We start from the raw sequence: 24688 nt of genomic DNA, 5'->3' as shown, positions 1-24688 counted from the left end.
AAAATGTCAAAGTAAGGAGGCAGGACAATGGGTTGAGGGGGATAATAAATCAGCCATGATGGAGTGGTGGAGCAGACTTGATGGACTGAAAGGCCTAAGTCTGCTCCTATGTCTTATGGTCTAACCACCCATTTACACCCAGCTTCATTTTATTCTCTCCATCTTCCTATCAATTCCCACCAGATTCTACCCATCATCCACACAAAGGCAACAATTAACTTGTATATCTTTCTGATGTGGGAGAAAACCAGAGGACCTGGAAGAATCTCAGACAGTCATGGGGAGGATGTGAGCAGTCCACATGGACAGCATCTGAGGTCAGGAGAGAATCTCGTGTCACTGAAGCCGTGAAGTGGCGATTCTGCTAAATGTACCGATGTGAGGTCAAATGACGACCTGGGGTAACCTGCAATGCCTTTACAGTGAAATGGTCCGTGGCTGGATACTTCAAATGAGTTAACTCCAGCAAGACATCAGCAAAAATCCACTTAATCATCTTAGTCTGTAACCCTTAAAGTCCCAGAAATTAATCAACATCCTGACCCTGACAACTGCTTAAGGGTAATAATTTCCACTGCCCTTTGTGTCAGGAAGTGCTAAGTGACCTGGTTCTAATCTTACATAACGCATTGGTAAAGGTTTTACTGCTAATGTTGTAGGGTATTTCATGTAAAAGTCTTTCTGCAGAAGAAGTGTTTGGGTTACTGTGGGAGATGAGGGATGCTTAGGAACATGGCAATTCAATCAGGAGAGTGGAACAGGGAGAAGGCAGGGGGAGCGGTTTTGTGACTGACACTGGTGATGGGTCTTGGTCTTTGTTCAGGCAGAGATGGACGTTGGAGAGAACCAGACATAGGATTCAATCCAGTGGGGAAACGCGATTCGATGGGCCCAGGCACAGAAGTCTGTGGAGGATAAACATAGCTTTTGGAAAATTTGAGCTCCAACCTTTGCACATTTGACTGATTAATTATAATGGGCCCTTTTTGATGCTTTTCTTTCTTACTTTTCTCTACTAACTCTTTGGTTAAGTTAACATTCACAAACATACTTTATAATTGTATGCAGTGTGCGGTCTGTTATTTTATGCTGACTGGTTATTGCAGGGCAGTAAATCACACAGGATTCACACAAACGGGGCGAATATTCCGATCTCATGGATTTGGCCATAGACGTATGAAGTCGGAGAAAGGTGGGTTTATCACCCCGGAATCCAGTGGCTGTTCACGAGGGACTAACCAGCTGCATTTCAAGAAACACCCATAAAAAGGTTTCATGTAGGGGTATCGTCTCTGATTGAATTTGTTGAACGTTGTGATTGCCCAAAAATTGATTAAGTGGGTTTGCGGTTAAGCCCGTGTTAAACTATTGCCCAGGAAAGTGGTTATGAACGCCACAAAGGTCAAGCGTTGGTGCAACTCAAAGAGATTACCTCTAGCTAATGCTTGTGTTCTAAGCAGGGTGGTTATCCACAGCCCAGATAAATGGTAACTTAGGGTTTTAAGCACTGTTAAATCATTAGGAAAAGTTACAATCATGAAGCGGAAATTTGACCAAACAGAGGGGAAAGATGTAGTGCTAGTTCAGACCAGCAGTGACGTAATGGGAGTGGATCTGCCTGGTACCATTGGGGTCCCAGGAGAGACAGGGCCGTGGGCCATCCATACTTCCTAAGGAAGGGGAGTATAGGCGAGAGTGCCGAATTAGAAGCAGTTTCCTGTAGCTGCGGGCAGAGGCTTTCTTGTTTCTGCGGAGTGAGGGGATGGAGTGGTCTGATGTGGAAAGTCTAAAGCTTCTTCCGGCGAGAGGTGAAAATTCTGAGTAGGTATCTGCCCTTACGTTCACGGTGGATAAATGTCAAAGTGCACCGGCAGAGAGTCAAACTTATTGTAGGCTGAGGATGTTCTTGGGAGTGAAGCCCACACCCTAGGGTGAGGAGGATTATGAGACTTGGGCGGAGCAGACCTCTCAGATGCTGGATGAGTGGCAGTGCTCTGATAATGTGTAAAGACAGTGACTGGTAGAAAGTCTACCAGTCCAGCTGCTGAATTTGTGAGGTCCTTAAAGACAGAAAACCCCTTAGCTACTTCCACAACCTACATGCAAGCACTAGAAAACAACTTTGGCACAACAGGAAGCCCAATGGAACTTATGATGGGGCTTAGGAGCATGTTTTAGAGGGCTGCTATTGAACGGGGTTACTGGAAAAGGGGAGTGCTGGTATTGCCTGTTACAATTGTGGTGAGGAGGGAGGCTTCAGGTGGGAGTGTGAAGAATGGGAAAACCATCGGAGAGTGAGCCCACAGCTACTTAAGCAGAAAGGGAAGTTGGGAAACTTTGAACAGACCCAGTGAGGGAACAGCCTGGCGTCTCAGGAGGAATACATTCCATTCAATGCATCGAGGAGGACACTACGGTGAGAAACCCTATTCTCGAAGGCTAAGTGGGGCCAAGCTGCAGTGTATCCCCACGGATCGAGGGTATTTATGCTAGAGCCATACTTGACACTGGTTCTTGGGTTACTCTGTTGTACAGATCTTTCTACAACCGGTATTTGACGCATTTACCAATGATGCCACTCAGTGCGCTAGAGCTTTGGGGACCTCAGTATTCTTGACTACCCGTATGATGACTGCTTGTTGTTGAAGCTGGTGTTTTAGGAGGCAGATATGGGAATAGCTGAGGTCCTTGATACCTTAGTGTTGGTTTGCCCAGACCCAGTCGAGAAGGGTGAAGCTTCGATTCTTGTGGGAACAAATACTCCTATTGTGAGGAAGCTAGTGGGAGCTTGCAAGGATAAAGTTGGAGAGAGCCTTCCGAAAACCTTGTCTATTCACTCAGTGTTCAGAGCTGCTTTTGAGGAAGTACATGCCTTTCCTAAGCTGGATGATGAGCACAAATGAGGAACTGTGTGGTACACCAAGTCCAAACCAGTCATGTTATGGCCTGGGGAAGTAGCTAGGGTGACAGGAAGCCCCAAATTTCCCAGAATGCCTGAGGCCGAGGCCCTCTTAGTGGATGCTCCGGAAGACCATTAAGAGGAGTCAGGCTTACCTGTTGAGGTACTGGTGAGGCCTGAACAGCAGAAGCCCTCAGTTGTACAGGTGAACAGGATGACAGTGATTGTCAGGAACACCATCGAGGATTTTTCACCCAAGGTCATGAATGAGCGTGCTAAGTTCAAAACGGTTCTGTCAGAACTTTTTAAACAAAGGTTTCACACCTTCTCTTCGTTATCCTGCTCAGCTCAGAATTATACTGAAGAATGGCTCTAAGGAATGGTTTCATTCGAGTGAAGAAGCTCAGAAATTCTTAAAATCAGAAGATTAACTGTTCAGTACCTTTCTACATGAATAATTGCTGCTTTTACTTTCGGTATACCTTTGTAGCTAACTCCTTTTGAAACTTTAAGTGCTTTTCTTAGAGAACAAGATTTTAACAACTTAATGTTTTGAATTTTGATAGGTTTTTTATTATTTTATATTATACTTACTTTTCCTGAGGTTTTTTTCTGTCAATAAGGCTTAGTTTGGGTATTTTTCATTTTATCATTTTGAAACTGTAATAATTAATCTATATGTGTTCTTGTTATGAGGGTTAAGTTTTTTTCTTTGTCTAGGTTGGGATGCAGTTAACCTTGAAACTAATTAGGAGCTAAACCAGTAGGCTTTTTTGGGAGGGTGACATCATTAGATTTAGCTGTCGGCTTTCTTTTGGCCGGCTTTCCGACTTTGGGAGGAGGGTGGGAGGGATGGGTTTTTTTTTCTGGAAGATGTTTTGGATTTTTAGCTAAATCTGTTGCTTGGTTACCACATTTCAAGGTTTATCGTTTGGTTTTAATATACATTCAAGTGGTTATTACTTTAACCTTTCTATTAAATAGTATTAAAAATGGATCAAACTATTAACTTACTTAGTCTTAACGTGAAAGGATTATATCACCCTGTGGAACGGAATAAGATTTTTGCGTATATTAAAAAACTTAAGGTTCCAATTATTTTTCTACAAGAAACTCATGTATGTAATTGTGACAATATACGCCTTTTCAGTAGATGGAGAGGGCTACATTTTCATTCCGCTTTTCATCCTAAATCTAGGGAAGTTTCGATCTTTATAGATAATACAGTTCCCTTTGTCCAACATAAAGTAGTGTCTGATACTAATGGGCATTTTGTCAGTGTCAGGAAAATTAGATAATAAATTAATGGTATTTGCTAATCTGTACGTCCCGAATACAGATGACCCAGAATTCCTTGAGCGTTTTGTTTTCCCGTTTTTGCCAGATTTGAGCCTTTACTCATTGGTGATGGGAGGAGACTTTAATTGCTGGTTAGATCCAGCTTTAGATCGGTCATCTTTTAAACCAGCGACACTTAATAAATCAGCTTTGTTTTTCTAATGAAATGTGGTATTGTTGATGTATGAAGTTTTTTTACATCCACTAGACAGGGAGTATTCGTTTTTTTCTCATGTCCACCATACGTATTCCAGGATTGATTATTTTTTTATTGATAGCCAAATGATTCCATTAGTTTGATCCTGTGAATATAAAGAGATTGCTGTCTCAGATCATGCCCCTGTGCTTTTATCTTTAAATCTCCTTGATCTTCCTCAAACAAACAGATCTTGGCGCTTTAATCTAACTTTGTTATCTGATAAGGATTTTTTAAAACTGCTGGAGAGACAAATTATTCTTTTTTTTTGAAGAGAATACGCTGGAAGAGACTTCTAGTTTTATTATATGGGATGCTTTTAAGGCCTATCTTAGAGGACAAATTATTTCATATACTGCAAGTGTCAAGAAAAAAGCTAATAAAGAGATAATTGAGTTAGTTAATCAGTTTAAACAACTAGACCAAAAATATGCCACAACTCCAGATCCTGCTTTATATAAAAGGTGTGTTGAAATTCAAACTAAATACAATCTTCTTTTAACTTATCCAATTGAAACTCAACTGCTAAAACATAAAAGTCAATTTTATATTCATGGAGACAAAACAGGTAAATTACTGGCTAACCAATTAAAAACCTTTATAGCTAAACGGCAAATAAAAGAAATTTGTAAAGCTAATTAGGACAACTGATCATTCAGAAATAAATGATATCTTTAAGGAATTCTATTCTAAACTTTATAGTTCTGACCCTCCTAAAGATAATACTATCATGAATAATACTTTAGACCAATTAAACATTCCTACACTTTCCATTGATAACCATGAACAGTTGGATCAACCTAATTCTTATGAGGAAATTGTCGAGGCTATACATTCATTGCACTTGGGGAAGGCTCTGGGTCCTGATGGATTTTCTGCAGAATTTTATAATGCGTTTTCCTTACTGCTTATACCACATTTATGTTTAGTTTTTTCGGATTCCTTTAAGTTGGGTGGTTGCCACAATCTTTCTATGAAGCTTCTATTTCGCTTATCCTTAAAAAGAATAAGAACCCAACTGAATGCTCTTCATACAGACCAATTTCCTTACTTAATATTGATACTAAAATTCTATCCAAAGTTTTGGCCCTTAGGATTGAAAATATTTTACCATCTACCATTTCTGATGATCAGACTGGATTTATTAAAAATCAATATTCCCACTTTAATATTCATCGTTTATTAAATGTTATTTATTCTCCTTCTAAGAGGATATCGGAATGTGTGATATCTTTAGACGCTGAGAAGGGTTTCGATCAGGTTGAATGGAATTATTTATTTAAAACCTTAGAAAAATTAATTTTGGGCCCAATTTTATTCAATGGATTAAATTACTTTATTTATCTCCCTCTGCTCGGGTTCTTACTGATTTTCAGGATTCCAAACCTTTTAAACTTCAACATAGAACTAGACAAGGTTGTCCCTTGAGCCCTTTGCTCTTTGATCTGGCCTTAGAACCCTTAGCCACTGCTTTTCGAGAATCTAATGATATTATTGGTATTTTAAGGAGAGGTACTATCCATAAAGTTTCACTTTATGCTGATGACCTATTGCTTTTTATTTCTAATGTCGAGACTTTGTTACCTGCTGCACTTTCCTTACTCTCTTGCTTTAGCCAGTTTTCAGGATAAAAACTGAACTTACATAAGAGTGAACTTTTTCCTTTGAATAATTTGGTATCAATCAATACTAACCTTCCTTTCAAAATTGTAAGAAATCAATTTATTTATTTGGGTGTAACAATTACTAAGAATTATAAACACCTACTTAAAGAAAATTTTGTTATCCTTCTGAATTATGTAAAAAGGGCACTATCAAACTGGTCACCCCTTTCGTTATTGCTTATTGGCCGAATTAACTCTATTAAAATGAATATTTTACCTAAATTTATATACCTTTTTCAGGCCTTACCCATTTTTATTCCTAAATCCTTTTTTGACTCTCCTGATTCTGTTATATCTTTTCATATACGGAAAAATAAACATTCTCGACTAAATAAAGTTCATCTTCAAAAAGCTAAAAAGAATGGAGGCTTAGCTTTACCAAATTTTAGGGTTTTATTATTGGGCAGTCAATTTACGAAATCTTACGTTTTGGTCATATTATATTAATCGTGAGGACTGTCCGATATGGGTTTCTCTAGAAGCTAACTCTGTTAATAAATTTTCTATCATTTCTCTTCTTGGATTCTCACTTCCTTTATCCTTAAGTAAATTAACTGATAATTTGTCAGTTAAACATACGTTGAAGATCTGGGTACAATTTAGAAAATATTTTGGCTTAATGGGATTTTCTTTTTCAAGTTCCATTTTTTCTAATTATTTTTTTAAACCCTCTATGACCGATACAGTTTTTAAAGAATGGGATAGGTTGGGTGTTGAATGCTTCCAGGATTTGTTTGTTTGAGGAAGTCTCCTTTCATTTGAGCAATTGTCAGCTAAATATAGCTTACCAAAAACCTACTTTTTCCAATATCTACAAATTAGAGACTTTCTGCGTTCTCAATTATATTCATTTCCTAATAGTCCCGACAAGGACTTATTAGATGTAATTTCTAATTTGAAACCCTTTCATAATGGTTCAATATCCAATACTTATGGCATGTTGTTGGGAATGAGAAATTCTCCTTTAGACAAAATTAAAAATCTCTGGGAACAAGATTTACAGACTTCAATTTCTGAGGAAACTTGGAATGAAATTTTTAAATTGGTTAACACTTCTTCGTTATGTGCCCGCCACTCCCTCCTACAATTTAAAGTGGTCCATAGGGCTCATATGACTAAGGATAAGCTATCTCATTTTTATTTGGATATATTTCCCTTTTGTGATAGATGTAACAATGGAGAAACTTCATTAATTCACATGTTTTGGACATGTCTGAGTCTTGAAAGATACTGGAAGGGAGTATTCCAAACTTTCTCGGTACTTTTTAAGGTAAATATTAAGCCTAACCTGTTGACTGCCTTATTCGGTATTGTTGGAAGAAAAGATACTACTTTGGAGACATCTGATTTGCATATTTTGGAGTTTACTTCTCCTATAGCTAGGAGGGCGATCTTGTTTAAATGGAAGGATGTTGTTCTGCCTACTCACGCTCAATGGTTATGTGATGTTATGTCATGCTTAAATTTAGAGAAGATCTGTTGTTCAATTTCTGAATCTAGTCAAGACTTTCAAACATTGTGGGGACCATTTTTGAACTATTTTCAAAACCTTTAACTTGCTGTTAAAGTACAGATGGCAGCTAATAACATATTTCACTTTATGATAAGGATTTTTTTTTCCTTTTTTCTTTCTTTACCAAACAGCTTTGATCTTGGTAGTGGGTTTAGATTTTTTTCCTGTATAATAAAATTATTACATTTCAATATTACGATTTAATTTAATTTACATGAATATAGGGTAATGTGATTGCAAGTGTGTTTTTAATATAATGTATTTGGAATTATTTTATCTTTTTTGATTTATAATATATATCATCTTGTACTCTGTATTCTTTTATGTAGAAACTAATAAAAATATTGAAAGAGACTATTGGACTCTGAACCGACACACATTGTCTGCTGAGTGGAGTGATGTGTTTCAGTGTACTGGACCCAAGGATTTATCAGATACCCATGACTGAGGCTGACAAGGAGAAGACAACATTCAATGTCCACTTGGATTCTTTCAGTTTGAAAGGATGCCCCAGGGCATATCAGGAGCTCTGGCTACTTTCCACTGTGTTATGGAGAAAACTGTTGGGGATATGAACTTGCCTGAGGCGCTGCTGTACCTGGAGAACCCTGGAAGAGCACAAGGCAAGGCTACTGCAGGTGTCAGGCTGCCTGAAAGCTGGAAAAGTGCCAGTTCTGCAAGATGTCTGTCACCTATGTTGGCACATAGTGTCACGGAATGGAGTAGTTATGGATTTGTCAAAGATAGAGACGGTGACCACACGGCCAAGGCCCAAGAACGTGAGCGCTCTACACTCGTTTCATGGATTCTGTGGGTACTATCAGAGGCTTGTGAAGGGCTACTCTACAGTGATTCAGCCTTTGAATCAGCTTCTGTGCGGTTACCATCCCTTGGGAAGAACGGAAGGAGGACGAACGGAGAAGATGGTAAAGATGATTTTAGTCCTTTGGAGCAAAATGGGATGAAAAACATAAGAGGCCTTTCAGTTGCTGAAGGAGTGGCTGACTAAAGCGCCTGTGGTGGTGCTTGATTGGACATGCCAATTGCTGTATGCATTGAGGGCATGTCTAGCAGCACGCTCGGGAGCGTTCCGTATCAGGATCAGGGCACACAGCTGAGATCTGTCACTGTCGTCAGACGGAGACTGTCAAGCTCCAAGAGAAACTACCCCACACACAAATTGGAGTTTCTGACATTGAAATGGGCTGTGGTGGATAAGCTAAGAGTTGAGAACGGACAACAATCCATTGACTGTCCCTGACCTCAGCAAAATTGGATGCCACAGGCCATCGTTGGTTGGCGGCATTGTCTGCCTATGATTTCAGCCTGAAGTACCAGCCGGGGAGCAGGAACATTGATGTGGATGCTTTGTCCTGGCGGGTGCATGAAGGGCTAGGAGTGAGTGGAGAGTGGGAGAGCACCCTACCCCTGAATTTAAAGCAATTTGCCTATTTTCCATCACAGAGAAGTCAGCGGCAAGGCAAGGGCAGGATTGAGCAGTGGATCGTTTGGGAGCTTCTGGTTGTGTCATTCCACAAGCTTACTGGAACCTGGCCGCTCTGAATACAAAGAGTTGGGTCCAGGGGAAGTGGCTGCTGCTCAGTGAGATAACCCTTGTATAGGTACCGTTTACTCATCTGTTATGGAAGGGGATGTGGCCCAAGCTGAAAAGATGGAAGACCCTGCTGTATCTCTACTGCTGAAAGAATGGAACAAACTGGAATTGAGGAACCAGATTCTATACCAGGTCACATCGCCTCCAGACAGACCTCAGCGCTCCCCGTTAGTTCTGCCTGAGAAGTATCAGAGGATTGTGTTGAAGTCACTTTATGGTGATTCAGGTCATTTGGGGTTTGACAAGACCTAATGATTGGTCAGAGATCTGTTCTACTGGCCCTGAATGAAGCCATAGGTCGAAAAGTACAGCAAGTCATGCATTCAATATATTTGGAGGAAGACGCTGCCTACAAGGGCCGGTCCTCTATCCCATTTGCAGAGTGCGGGGCCACTTGATCGGGCATGTATGGATTTCCCCTCCATACAGCCTGATTCTAGCAACTCGGCAAATGCCTTGGTTACTACGGACTACTACTACACCAGATATGCTCAAGCCTTCCCTACAAAGGATCAGAGGGTATCCACCATGGCCAAAGTATTATGGGAGAAGCATTTTGCTCGTTATGGCCTTCCCAGACAGATACATAGTGATCAGGAAAGGCATTTTGAGAGAAGGCTCATTCATGAGTTACTAAGCATGCTTGGAGTCGAGAAGGTGATCCTCAGCCCAAGAGGTTCAACCAGACATTACTAGACATGCTCGGAACCATGGAGATCAGTGAGAAGAACAAACAGGAATCAGCATATTGGGCAGCTGGTCCAGTGCTACAACTGTACACAGAATGAAGCTACGGGATACTCGCCATATTCTTTGATGTTTGGATATGAAGCGAGGTTACGTATTGACCTTTGTCTTCGGACTGGTGGGGAAGATTTACCACAGAAGACCTATCTGAAGTACGTGTCTGACATGAGGAGGATACTGCAAAAGGCTTAAGAACTAACAGAGGTCTCCGCTACCAAACAGAATCAAGGAAATATGATCAAAAGATGAAAAATTCTCCCAACTTAGATACCCAGAGTCAGAGTTCTCATAAAGAATTTGGGGCTACCAGGGAAGCACAAGCTGGTTGAGCGTGCGTGGCTATGTCTTACATAGTGGAGAGTCCAGATATGCGCGTGAAACCAGAGGATGGGAATGGACCTGTCAAGATTCTCCATCTGAACCACCATCTACCTCTGGGACAAGAGATACGTGTTCACCCAGAGCCTGACGTGGACCCTACACCTAGCAAGGAGACCCTGTGGCGATATGGGAGTACGGAAGGACAAGTAGTGGAAAGGACTTAACCACTGAATTTGGTACAGACTCAGAGGAAGAGGAAATGGGAGTATGGTATATGCTACCCTATGCAAACTCCCCAGTAATTGACAAAGAGATTCCCAAACCTCCCCACTCTGATGCAGATGAAATGGAGAGGTGTGTGGGGGGGGGGAACTAGCAGTGGACAGGCAGGCTTGCAGCTGGACAAAGAAGGGAGACTGAGCTCTAAAGTAACTGAAATGAAGCCGAGTCCTGCTAAGTGAAGGGGTCTTGAGTTGCCAGAAGGCACGAGTAATGGACAGGGAGAGGCCTCTTCATGTAGACAGGAAAGATCCCAGAGAATGCCCAAAACTGAAGAAGTAGATTATGGGGATAAGGAGGTCTCAAAGAATCTGGAAACCCTCAGATAGGCGGCCTACGTCACACCGGGAGAACAGAGCGTTGTGCCTATTCCACTAGTGAGATATGTCACTACCATTTACAAATGGATTGGAGGTTTTGACATCATGAAATTTCTTTGAAAACTGTTATCAAGGAGGAAAGGATGATTTATTTCAAGTCATGAGGACATGACTATTTTGGTGGGGGTGGGGTTTGTAGAAGCAGTGTTTGGGTTACTGTGGGAAATAAGGGATGCTTAGGAATGTGGGCCATCTAATCAGGAGAGTGGAATGAAAACAAGGTTCTGGAAAAGGCTGGGGGAACGGTTTTGTGACTGACACCGGTGGTGGGTCTTGTTCTTTGTTCAGTGGGAGACGGAGAAGAAAAGATGCTGAAGAGAACTGGTCGTAGTGGTGGGAAAATACGTTTCGATGGAGCCCAGGCATGGAGGTCTGCCAACCTGTGCACATTTGACTGATTAATTAGAATGGGGCCTTTTGGTTTTTTTTCTCTCTTTTCTTTACTAGCTCTTCGGGCAAGTTAACATTCACAAACACACTTCTTTATAATTGCATGCAGTGTACGATCTCTTATTTTATGCTGAATAGCAGAGCAGTAAATCACACAGCATTCAGACAGACCGGGGCTTAGGTGGGTGAGATATCCCAATCTCGCAGATTTGGTGGGACCAAAGTTGTATACACCTTAGACTTACTAAGACAGGGAAACGCTAGTTTATCACTGCGCAATCCAGTAGCTGTTAGAGAAGGGCTAACCAGCCACATTTCTAGAGAGGCCCAGAAAAGGCCCACCTGGCTTTGCATCTCCCTATCTAGCAGCCCCACCTCAGAGTCTATCTAATTGTTTAATTATCTTAAAATACGTCAAATAGGCCTTATTGGTGGGCGTCGCAAGCACGTACCTAACCTCCTCTTGAAGGGCTGTGGTGAACAGACGCAATAGCAGGTAGCCCTCCCTCTCATTGGATGCGTAGTTGTAGAGTGAAAAGATCACAGACTCCATGAACTTGGTTGATCTGTTCTGAGGCATCTGGAAGATCAGCTTGGCCAGGTAGACCGGTTTCGTCTGACATAGGAGAAATAGAAGCAGACTGGGAGTGAGGAACTCAACAGGTCAGGCAGCCTCTATGGAGAGGAATAAATAGTCAATGGTTCAGGCAGAACCCTTCATCAGGAAAGGAGGGGGAAGAAGCCAGAATATGGAGGTGAGGGGAGGGGAAGGAGTACTAAGCTAGCAGGTGATAGATGAAAAAAGGTGAGGGGGAAGATAGTGGGTGAGGGAAGGGAAATGAAATGAGAAGCTGGAAAGGTAGGTGAGGGAGGGAGGGAGGATGGAATAAGAAGCTGGGAGGTAATAGGTAGAAGAGTCCAAGAGCTGAAGAAGGAATCTGATAGGACAGAATATTGGACCATGGGTGAAAGGGCAGGAGGAGTGGAAGGTAAAAGCGATTAGAATGCAATACATCAGGCAACCTGAGTCATCATATAGCCATCTTCTATTTGTTCCCTCATATTTAACCTTCTGACAACTAAATATTCGTTGAATATTATGTATTGAGGGCACATGGCCAAGTGGTTAAGGCATTCGACTAGCGACCTGAAGGTTGTGAGTTCGAGCCCCAGCTGAGGCAACGTGTTGTGTCCTTGAGCAAGGCACTTAATCACACAGTGCTTTGCGACGACACCGGTGCCAAGCTGTATCGGCCCTTGCCCTTCCCTTGGACAACATCGGTGTCGTGGAGAGGGGAGACTTGCAGCATGGATAACTGCCGGTCTTCCATACAACCTTGCCCAGGCCTGCGCCCTGGAGAGTGAAGACTTTCCAGGCGCAGATCCATGGTCTTGCAAGACTAACGGATGCCTTTAATAATTATGTATTGAAGTCAATGCTTTTATTCTCACCAATTACTTATTGAAATGTTTAGGTACAGCAACATAGTTGAGAGGCATTTGCAGAGAAATCAAGTGGGGGTGGGGAGTGAAACGTCATCAGGAAGGGTAGAGTCATGATGCATATTGAAAGGTTCAACAAACACTTTTCAAAACGAAGGAGGGAACTGACAGGCTGAAAGAGCAGTTGCTTGGGGGGGATTGTGTTGTATGGCTGCGTTGTTGGGGAAAGAGCATTGTTAAAAAATACATACACTTCTCAAAAAGAAATTCATCTTAAACTTCTCAAAATTCAAAATAAATAAAAGCCCATCTTATCATATCAGGGAACTACTTAATAGTGTACTGCTTAACAGCAGGGTGGAAGATACAGGAATGACTGACCAATTAATCCTGTGTTAAGCGACGAAAGTCACAGGACTTACCTAACCTGCTCTCACCCAATATTGGGAGGGATAAGCAAAAGACAGCAGAGGAGGACACCTTGGTCGTTTGAACATTACCTGCAGGAGGTAGAAGAAATGTTGGTAGGCCTCCAGTTTCTCCCGCTTTTCCCTGCTGAGGGCCTTTATCCCCTTTTGTTTGTCGATCACCATCAGGTCTGACAGCTGCCCCTTGTTCTTCTTGGTCAGTTTCTTGCAGTGGGAAACCACTTCCTACAAATCAAGACCAAAGTCCATCATGGTTCTACCTTGGGATATACTACAGGAGCCAATGAAGATTCTCAACTTGCCCAGTGAAATCACTCGCCTCACACACGTCACAGTACAAGTGTAGAAATGCAATAACATTTCTGACCAGGATTTATTGTCAAATTGGCTCCTATATTTCCAGCATCAGAATCAAGTTTATTACCACTGACAGTACGCTGGGAAAGGCAGCATCTGTAGGAAGAGGTGCAATCGACGTTTCAGGCTGAGACCCTTCGTCAGGACTAACTGAAGGAAGAGTGAGTAAGGGATTTGAAAGTTGGAGGGGGAGATCCAAAATGATAGGAGAAGACAGGAGAGGGAGGGATGGAGCCAAGAGCTGGACAGGTGATAGGCAAAAGGGGATACGAGAGGATCATAGGACAGGAGGTCCGGGAAGAAAGACAAGGGGGGGGGACCCAGAGGATGGGCAAGAGGTATATTCAGAGGGACAGAGGGAGAAAAAGGAGAGTGAGAGAAAGAATGTGTGCATAAAAATAAGTAACAGATGGGGTACGAGGGGGAGGTGGGGCCTTAGCGGAAGTTAGAGAAGTCAATGTTCATGCCATGAACATACCATGAATATACCTCTTGCCCGTCCTCTGGGTCCCCCCTCCCCCTTGTCTTGTCTTTCTCCCTGGGCCTCCTGTCCCATGATCCTCTCGTATCTCCTTTTGCCTATCACCTGTCCAGCTCTTGGCTCCATCTCTCCCCCTCCTGTCTTCTCCTATCATTTTGGATCTCCCCCTCCCCCTCCAACTTTCAAATCCCTTACTCACTCTTCCTTCAGTTAGTCCTGACGAAGGGTCTCGGCCTGAAGCGTCAACTGCACCTCTTCCTACAGATGCTGGCTGGCCTGCTGCGTTCACCAGCAACTTTGATGTGTGTTGCTTGAATTTCCAGCATCTGCAGAATTCCTGTTGATTACTCTGGGAAATTTGCTTTTTTGCAGTACAGCGCAATAATTTTTTTAAAAAACTGTAAGTTACAATAAACAATACATTAAAAGAACTAAAGTAATAGCAAAACAGAGGGATAGTGAGGTGTTGTTCATGGGTTCATGGACCGGTTAGAAAACTGATGACAGAGGGATAGTGAGGTGGTGTTCATGGACCATTCAGAAATCTGATGACAGAGGGATAGTGAGGTGTTGTTCATGGGTTTATGGACCGGTCAGAAATCTGATGACAGAGGGATAGTGAGGTGTTGTTCATGGGTTTATGGACCGGTCAGAAATCTGATGACAGAGGGATAGTGAGGTGGTGTTCATGGGTTTATGGACCGGTCAGAAATCTGATGACAGAGGGATAGTGAGGTGGTGTTCATGGGTTTATGGACCGGTTAGGGATCTGACGACAGAGGGATAGTGAGGTGGTGTTCTTAGGTTCATAGACTGTTCAGAAAGCTGATGAGAGAAGAATAGTGAGGTGGTGTTCATGGACTGTTCAGCAATCTGACGGTGAAGGGGAAGACTTCTTTCCTAAAATGTTGAGTGTGTATTTTCAGGCTCTTGCCCTCTTCTCATTACTACCATCGGAGAGGTAGAACATGTCCAGGATGGATTCCTGCCACCTTTCTAGGCATCAGCTTTTGAAGATGTATACTGAGCATCTTTAATGTAGTAAGATATCTCAAGGTGCTTCATTGGAATATTAGTATTTGAAATGCAGCCACAAGATAAAAGTAAAACTGACCGATAGTTAGACCCAGATAGATTTTAAATGAACTGTTCTAGAGAAAGGTAATTTTGGGGTAGGGAATCATTAGGAGCAAACTAGACAGCAATGACAGGGCAGAATTGAGCTGTAAAGTTTATAGAAGCTAGGCTGGAATTATAGATCCGGTTGCCACGTTATAGGAAGGATGTGATTGCACAGAAGATTCACAGGAACGTTGCCTGAACTGGATAGTTTGAATTATGAAGATAGACTGGATAGGCTGGGACTGTTTTCTCTGGAGCATAGGAAGCTGACACACAATCTATTAGAGGTTTATAAAATTATGTGGATCATAGATAAGGTAGGTGGTGTTGGATTGGGGTGCTATTTTTATTGTAGTTTAAATTTCCTATCCTTGTGCATATTTTTATACAATCACCTACATACATGTAACTTCTTACTTCAGTGGCTGGTAAGTTGATGGAAAAGATCCTGAGAGGCAGGATTTATGAACACTTGGAGAGGCATAATATGATTAGGAATAGTCAGCATGCCTTACAAGCCTGATTGAATTTTTTGAGGATGTGACTAAACACATTGATGAAGGAAGAGCAGTAGATGTAGTGTATATGGATTTCAGCAGGGCATTTGATAAGATGCCCCATGCAAGGCTTATTGAGAAAGTAAGGAGGCATGGGATTCAAGGGGACATTGCTTTGTGGATCCAGAACTGGCTTGCTCACAGAAGGCAAAGAGTGGTTGTAGATGGGTCATATTCTGAATGGAGGTCAGTGACCAGTGGTGTGCCTCAGGGTTCTGTTCTGGGACCCTTGCTCTTCGTGATTTTTATAAATGACCTTGATGAGGAAGTGGAGGGATGGGTTAGTAAACCTGCTGATGACACAAAGGTTGGGGGTATTGTGGATAGTGTGGAGTACTATCAGAAGTTACAGCGGGACACTGATAGAATGCAAAACTGGGCTGAGAAGTGGCAGATGGAGTTCAACCCAGATAGGTGTGAGGTGGTTCATTTTGGTAGGTCAATTATGGCAGAATATAGAATCAATGGTAAGACTCTTGGCAGTGTGGAGGATCTGAGAGATCTTGGCGTCCGAGTCCATAGGACACTCAAAACTGCTGCATAGGTTGACTGTGTGGTTAAGAATGCATACGGTGCATTGGCCTTCATCAACCATGGGATTGAGTTTAAGAGCTGAGAGGTAATGTTGCAGCTATATAGGACCCTGGTCAGAGTGGAGTACTGTGTTCAGTTCTGGTCGCCTCACTACAGGAAGGTTGTGGAAACCATAGGAAAGGTGCAGAGGAGATTTACAAGGATGTCTTATGAGAATAGGTTGCGTGAACTCTGCCTTTTTTCCCTGGAGCAATGGAGGATGAGAGGTGACCTGATAGAGGTGTATAAGATGATGAGAGGTATTGATCATGTGGATAATCAGAGGCTTTTTCCCAGGGCTGAAATAGCTAGCACGAGGGGGCACAGTTTTAAAGTGCTTGGAAGTAGGTACAGAGGAGATGTCAGGGGTAAGTTTTTTAAAAAATTGAACGCAGAGAGTGGTGAGTGCGTGGAATGGGCTGCCAGCGACAGTGGTGGAGGCGGATACGATAGGGTCTTTTAAGAGACTCCTGGACAGATACATGGAGCTCAGAAAAATAGAGGGCTATGGGTAACCCTAGGTAATTTCTAAGGTAAGGACATGTTCGGCACAGCTTTGTGGGTCAAAGGGCCTGTATTATGCTGTAGATTTCCTATGTAATTGTTCAGTGAATTTTCCAGTAATTATGGTGCAGTTGCTTCTGTATTTTTCTGGAAGCTTCTTAGCCTTCTGTAGCAGGTGTCATGTCACTAGAATCTGGCTATTTTATAGGTTAATTGCTATCACTTGAATTTTGTTACCTCTAGTCTGAGTATGAAACAACCACAACTGCTTTTTTCCTTTGTCTTTGCTTTTTCTCTTAGTTCCTCTCTCATTTGTTTACTGCTCTTGCAACACTTCACAAAAAGATCACAAGCAATAAGTTTTATGCTTTCTTGACTTCTGAAGAAATTTTGATATTACAAGTATCAGGATCCAACAATGGTCACAGTCTTTTCTCAACATTAGAGAAGCCAGGAACTACAAGGCGCAGGTTTGAAGTAAGAGGGGAAAAATTTTAAAGGGATTGTTGTGGCAAGTTTCCCCACACAGAAAATGATGAGTGAATGAAAGGAGCCCTCGGAGGAAGCGGTAGAGACTGGTGCAATTACACTGCTTAAAGGATATATGGACAGGATCAGAGGGATACGGATCAAATGCAGGAAAATGGGATTAACAGAGATGGACATCTTGGTTGGCACAGACAAGCTGGGCTGAAGGGCCTGTTTCTGAATTGTAACTATGAATCCATGACAGTCAAGAATAAATCCAGTAAATAATTCAAGAGAAGGCAGAATTGTGGCACAGCAGCTGGTCTGCCGAACTCCTGAGATCCTGGTTTGACCCTGGACTCGGGTGCTCCCTGCTATCACGCTACATATATTAGTAGGTAGTTTAATTGACCACTGTAAATCATCTTGCTTTTGGTTAATGGCACTTGAGGGACATAGAGAGGTCACAGACAAAGGAGGAGGGGAATGGCACTGATGAGATTGTTCCCTGAAACCTGAGCAGACATTAACACCCTAATGACTACCTTCTCCATCATCTTGTTACCCCCCCACCCCTCCCCCAAAGCCCAGTCATGGATAGGTAGAGATGAGGATTCAAGGGTTGAAGAAATGTAACATTGCCACTTCGATCTCCAAGGAATCTCTTCAAGAAGCATTAAAATAGGCTGTTGAGAACCATGAGCCTGTGCATCAAAAGTACACAGAGACTCTGTGTGAGCAGCAGCGGGAGAATTGTTCCCCATATACCATGGGGGTTATTCATCATCTGCTCCACTTGCAACTATAGCTCCATAATGCCCTTACCAATCACCTCAGAAACCACAAAATCAGACTGGAAGGTGTCATGCTTAACTCTGAGGGAATTCTCAAGAAATGATGATAAGAAGTTTTAATAGCCAGATGGCAAGACTATGTGTGGAAGTATTTAAGGGAAAGCCAGATAAAGAACTGAGGGGGAGGGGGGTAAAGCACGAATGCTTATGAACCAGGGCACTGGTTGAATTAGAGGGTATAAGCTACAAGGAGGGGGTTAAATAAATATGGCCCATTTTTAATTTTACTTATTTTAGAGATGCAGCACAATAACAGGCTCTTCCAGTCCACAAATCTGCACTGTCCAATTACACCTATGTAACCAATTATCCTACTAATCCCTGTCTTTGGAATGCGGCAGGAAACCAGAGCACCTGGAGCAAACCCAAATGGTTATGAGGAGAATATCCAGCGGTGGGAATTGAACCCAGGTCGCTGGTGCTATAATAGTGTTACACTAACTGCTACACTCAAAAGTGTTCTCTGGAGTGTCAGAGGCCGAGATGACACCTGACACAATTATACAAAACAATGAGAAGCAGACAGAGTTAGCTTCCCAGACTGGAAATGCCAGATACAAGAGGACATATGGGGGGAATTTTAAGTAAGATTTACATGGCAATGTGTTTTTTTTTAAAACAACTAGCGAGTGATGGGTGGCTGGAATCCACTGCTGGGGAGGTGGTGAAAGCAGATACAACACCAATGTTTAAGGGGCATTTAGAATGACACATGAAAACGCAGGGAACGGGGGGATTATAGATCAGAAGCAGGCTGATAGCATTAGTGTAAATTGGCATTGTGGTTAGCATAGACACCGTGGGCCAAAGGACTAGTTCCTGTATTGTACTATTCTACACTGTACTAAAACAGTTTCAAGTTCCTAGATGTCAACATCTTTGACAAGCCATCCAGTGTCCAACATACTGATACAATTACAAAGATGGCACACTAGTGGCTATATTTCATTCGACGCTACAGATATACATGTAAAGCTTTCTGACTGATTACATCACTGCCTGGTATGGAGGGACCACTACACAGGATCAGAAAAAGCTACAGTGTGCTGTAAATTCAACTTGCTCCATCATGGACACTAGCCTCCCCACCATTGAGGACATCTACAAAAGGTGATGGCTCAAGATGGTAGTATCCATCATTAAGAATCTTCATCATCCAGGACATGCCTTCTTTTCATTACTACTGCCAGGGAAGAGGTACAGGAGTATGAAGACACGCACTCAACATTTTAAGAAAATCCATGAATATCTCATTAGTCTTTGTAGTACTATTTATTTTATTGCAACTTACAGCGATCTTTATGTATTGCTCAAAACAACAAATTTCATGACAAACATCACTGAAATATACCTGATTCTGGTAAGTTTCATGAAGAAGTGTGGAGAACAAACACCAGCGCAGACCTGCAGGGATAAATGTCACTATCTACACTGCTAATTCTTAAAATTCAGTGACACTGCTGCCAACCAGGGATACAGCAGGTTAACCAAAACTTCGCAAGAGGCCAAGAGTACCCACTCACCTGCAGGGTGATCCTGTTCTTCACCAACAGTCCAATCTTGATATCCATTACATTGAGGTCTTGCTCCAGGTGGCGACTGGAGCGGATGCACTGCACCACTTCCTCACGAAGCTGGATCAGTTCCCACTCCTCGCGGAAGTCGTGGTCATTTTGATCCAGGAGGTGAGCAAACCTCCGCACTACATACAGCGGAGGGTTCCTGGCATGGACTGGAAAAGCAAGATTTTTCTTTCATTGAGTTGTACAGCAGAGAGACAGGCCCTTTGGCTCCATGGCCATGCCAACCATCAAGTACCCACTAATCCAGGAGTTCCCAAACTTTTTTTATGCCATGGACCAATATCATTAAGCAAGGGGACCGTGGAACCCCTGCACTAATCCTATTTACCAGAAGCTAGTTTGTAGCCTTCTATACCTTGTCAAAGCAAATGGTCATCTAGATACTGATGTAGAAGATTACAATCGATGGGATCCGCACAGACTTGGAGTTTGAATTCAGAATTGACTCACCTGTAGAAAACAGGGCAAGTGGTGAAAGGGTGTAAACTGGCTGAAGGTCTGTGATCTGCACTGGAGCCTTTTGTTTGTAAGTATGTGTCTTGAACGTGTTGGATTAACTTAACTTCCCTGTGCTTTTAAAAAGCAAACACGAGGAAATCTGCAGATGCTGGAATTTCAAGTAACACACATAAAAGTTGCTGGTGAACACAGCAGGCCAGGCATCTCTAGGAAGAGGTACAGTTGACGTTTCAGCTGACGAAAGGGTCTCGGCCTGAAGCGTCGACTGTACCTCTTCCTAGAGATGCTGCCTGGCCTGCTGGATTCACCAGCAACTTTTATGCGTGTTCCCTGTGCTTGCATTTTTATATAACCACCTATATGTGTAATCGTTTAGTGGATTTTCCAATAATTTTTGTACAGTTGTTTCTGCGTTTTACTGAAAGATTCTCAGTTTGTTTTTCTCTTTGCAGTAGATGTCACGCCACTTGAATCTGGCTATTTTATAGGTAATCGCTACCACTGGTATGGTGTTGTTTTATTTTTAGTCGCAGCTAGTTTTTGCAGAGGATGACCCCATGCTTTTGTTTTCTAAACTCTTGTTCTCTTGGATCTTTCCTTTGCTTATTCTTTAAAATCGATAAAACAATCGCAACAAGTTTCATGGCCTGGACTTTCAGAGAACCTCTAGATTACAAAATCACCAGAATCCAACAGATGAAAATACAGATGGGTGACTTAGCAAGTTTGCAGATGACATCGTGATATTGTGGACAGTACAAAGGGCTGTTCAAAAGATACGGGAGACTATATATCAGTGACAGATAAGTGGAGAGATGACAGATTGGATTTTAATCCCTGTAAGTGTGAGGTGTTACACTTGGGGTGTCAAATGTAAAGGAAAAGTATATAGTTAGTTGCAGGGCAGTTTACAGCATTGATGTACAGAGGGGTCTTGGAGTCAAAGTCCATACCTCCCTGAAAGTAAGGGATGGTAAAGAAGGCAGATGGCATACTTGTTTTCATTTGTCAGGGCAATGAATACAAGGATAAGATTAGCAATGTTTATAGCTATATAAACATTGGTCCAGCCACACTTGTCATCATCCCTGATGAAGATGACAGAGTTTATCATTGAAATGTCCCAACTGGAAGCCCAAGAAGAGCTTATTTGTCAAACTCCCATGTTTAGTGTACCCCAATTATCCGAGTTCATCCTACATAAACTGTACCTCAATAAGTATATCACTTTGGAAACTGTTGGGTGGGGGGTGGAGGGGGGTGCTCCTAACAGGGGAAGTCACATTGACCAGGTCTCTGGCACGTAGTCTGTCTCTGTGGTTCAGAAGAATAGTGTAATAGTGATAGGCAATTCCATAGTTAGAGGAGCAGATAGTAGAGTCTCTGGACACGAGACATCCAGATGGTACTTGCCTCTCAGGTGCCAGAGTCAAGGATGTCTCGGATCAGATTCACATCATTCTAAACAGGGATGGTGAGCAGCTAGAAGTCATGGAATATATTGATACCAATGTCGTAGGCAGGAAAAGGGAGGAGGTCCTGAAGAGAAAATATAGGGACTTAGGTTGAAACCTGAAAAGCAGGACCTCCAGGGTAGTAATCTCTGGATTGCTGCCAGTGCCACACACCAGTGAGGGTAAGAATAGGATGATTTGGCAGATGAACATGTGGCTAAGGAATTGGTGCAGGGGACAGGGTTTTAGATTTCTGGACTGTTGGCATCTCTTCTGGGGAAGGCATAACCTGTTCAAAAAGGACAGATTACACCTGAGCCCAAGGGAGGCCAATACCCTTACAGGTAGGTTTGCTAGAGCTGTTGGGGAAGGTTTAAAGTAATTTGGAAGAGGGATGGGGCAGATGGTATGCAAGTAGGTGCAGTGTGTAGTGGGACTGAAGGAGGACAGGCAGATAATAGGGAAAAATTGCAGTCAATTGGATCAGTTGACGTGTTCAATGGGGGCAAAATCAAAAAGGCTGATGATTACAGGACTGTCGGCATTATATTTGAATGCACACAGTAGATGAAATAAGGTAGATGACCTTGACCTGCAATTAGAGATTGTGTAGTTTGATATCATGGGCATCACTGAGCCATGGTTGAAAGTAGATCATAGTTGGGAGTTTAATATTCACAGATACACATTGCAGATAAACAGAGCGGTTGGCATGACTCTGTTGGTAAAAGATGAAATCAAATCCTTAGAAGGAGTTGATGTATGATTGGAAATTGTAGAATCCTGTGGGTAGAGTAAAGATACTGGGAGGGTAAAGAGACACTGATGGGAGTTATACACAGTATATACAGGCCTCCAAACAGTTGCTAAGATGTGAAATTACAACAGAAGATAGAAAAGAGCAATGCTACAATTGTCATGGGGGATTTCAATATGAAGCTAGTTTGGGAAAATCAGGTTGCTGCAGGATCCCAAGAGAGGAAATTTGTAGAATGCCTTCAAGATGGCTTTTTAGGGTAGCTTGTGGTTAAGCCCACTACGGGGAAAAAAAATCAATTCTGGATTGGCTGATGTGTAATGAACCAAATTTGATTAGGGGTCTGAAGGTAAAGGAACCCTGAGGAAACAGTGATCGTAATATGATTGAATTCACCCTGCAGTTTGAGAGGGAGAAGATAAAGTCAGATGTATCAGTATTACAGTGGAGTAAAGGGAATTACAGGAGCATGAGAGAGAAGCTGGCCCAAGTTAATTGGAAAAGGAGACTAGAAGAGATGACAACAGAACTGCAGTGGCTGGAGTTTCTAGGTGCAATTTGGAAGGAACTGGGAAAATACATCCCAAAGAAGTAGTAGTATTCTAAAGGGAGGATGAGGCAACTGTAGCTGCCATGGGAAGTCAAAGACACCAGAAAAGCAAAAGAGAGGGTGTATTATATAGCAAATATTAGTTAGAGGATTGGGAAGCTTTTAAAAATCAAGAGAAGGGAACTAAGAAATGTGTAAGGACAGTAAAGACGAAACATGACAGTTGGCTAGACAACAATATAAAATAGGATAGAAAAGTTTTTCAGATATATAAAGAATATAGCAGAGGTAAGAGTGGATATCAGACCACTAGAAAGTTACACTAGAGTGGTAGTAGTGGGTACATATAAATGGCAGAGGAACCTGAGTATTTTGTGCCAGTCTTCACTGTGGAAAACACCAGCAGCATGCCAGAACTTTGAGTGTCAGGGGGCAGAAATGAGTGTGGTTGACATTACTAAGGAAAATGTGCTTGGGAAGCTGAAAAGTCTGAAGGTAGATAAGCTACCTGCACCAGATGGAGTACATCCAAGGATTCTGAAAGAGGTAGCTATAGAGATCGTGGATGCACTTGTAATGATCTTTCAAGAATCACTAGATTCTGTAATGGTTCTGGAGGACTGGAAAATTGCAAATGTCACTCTACACTTCAAGGAGGGAGGGAAGCAGAAGAAAGGAAATTATATACCAGTTAGTCTGACTTCAGTGGTTGGGAAAATGTTGGGAGTCCATTATTGAGGATGAGGTTTCAGGGTACTTGGAGGTACCTAATGAAATAGGCTGTAGGTAGACAACAGGAATTCTGCAGATGCTGGAAATTCAAGCAACACACATCAAAGTTGCTGGTGAACGCAGCAGGCCATGCAGCATCTCTAGGAAGAGGTGCAGTCGACGTTTCGGGCCGAGACCCTTCGTCAGGACTAACTGAAGGAAGAGTGAGTAAGATTCACTCTTACTCACTCTTCCTTCAGTTAGTCCTGACGAAGGGTCTCGGCCCAAAACGTCGACTGCACCTCTTCCTAGAGATGCTGCCTGGCCTGCTGCGTTCATCAGCAACTTTGATGTGTGTAGGCTGTAGGTAGCATGGCTTCCTTAAGGGGAAATCTTATCTGACAAATTGCTGCAATTCCGTGAGGAAATAACAGGCAGGGTAGACATAGGAGAGTCAGTGGACTTTGTCTACTTGGATTTTCAGAAGGCCTCTGACAAGGTGCTACACACAAGGCTGCTTAACAAGAAAGATACTAAAATGGATAGAAAGATTGGCTGGCTGGCAGGAGGCAAAGAGTGGGAATAAAAAGAGGACCTTTTAAAGTTGGCCGCTGGTGACTAGTGGTGTTCAGCAGGGGTTGGTGTGGGAACTGCTTCGTTTCACGTTATAAGTTTGCAGATGGTATGAAGATAGGTGGAGGAGCGGGTAGTGCTGAGGAAGCAGGGAGTCTGCGAAGGACTGAGATAGATTGGGAGAATGGGTAAAGAAGTGGCAGATGGAATAGAGCATTGGGAAGTGTATGTTAATGCAATTTGGCAGAAGCAATAAAGGCATAGACTATTTTCTAAATGGGGAGAAAATTCAAAAATCAGAGTCACAAAGGGATTTGGGGGTCCTCATGTAGGATTCCCTAAAGGCTAACTTGCAGGTTGAGTCAGTGGTAAGGAAAGCAAATGCAATATCAGCAATCATTTTGAGAGGACTAGAATACAAAACCAAGGATGCTTAAGGAGGCTTTATCAGGCATTGCTCAGACTGCACTTG

General features: G+C 42.5%; 1 protein-coding gene across 1 annotated transcript in view; it reads right to left on the bottom strand.

The window, feature by feature from the left end:
* iqgap3 (IQ motif containing GTPase activating protein 3) overlaps nucleotides 1-24688 on the bottom strand; it is a 217613-nt gene that overhangs the window by 69463 nt on the left and 123462 nt on the right. Inside the window, exons 23-25 of the mRNA XM_072281088.1 lie at nucleotides 19653-19861; nucleotides 13286-13438; nucleotides 11795-11958 (exon numbers count right to left, since the gene is read on the bottom strand). Coding sequence (XP_072137189.1) covers nucleotides 11795-11958; nucleotides 13286-13438; nucleotides 19653-19861 — 526 coding nt within the window. The remainder of the gene's footprint in view (nucleotides 1-11794; nucleotides 11959-13285; nucleotides 13439-19652; nucleotides 19862-24688) is intronic.

This window comes from Mobula birostris, chromosome 2 (assembly GCF_030028105.1).
Source record: "Mobula birostris isolate sMobBir1 chromosome 2, sMobBir1.hap1, whole genome shotgun sequence".
NCBI lineage: Eukaryota > Metazoa > Chordata > Chondrichthyes > Myliobatiformes > Myliobatidae > Mobula > Mobula birostris.
Note: the sequence above shows the minus strand (reverse complement) of the source record. Positions and strands in the feature narration are given on the sequence as shown.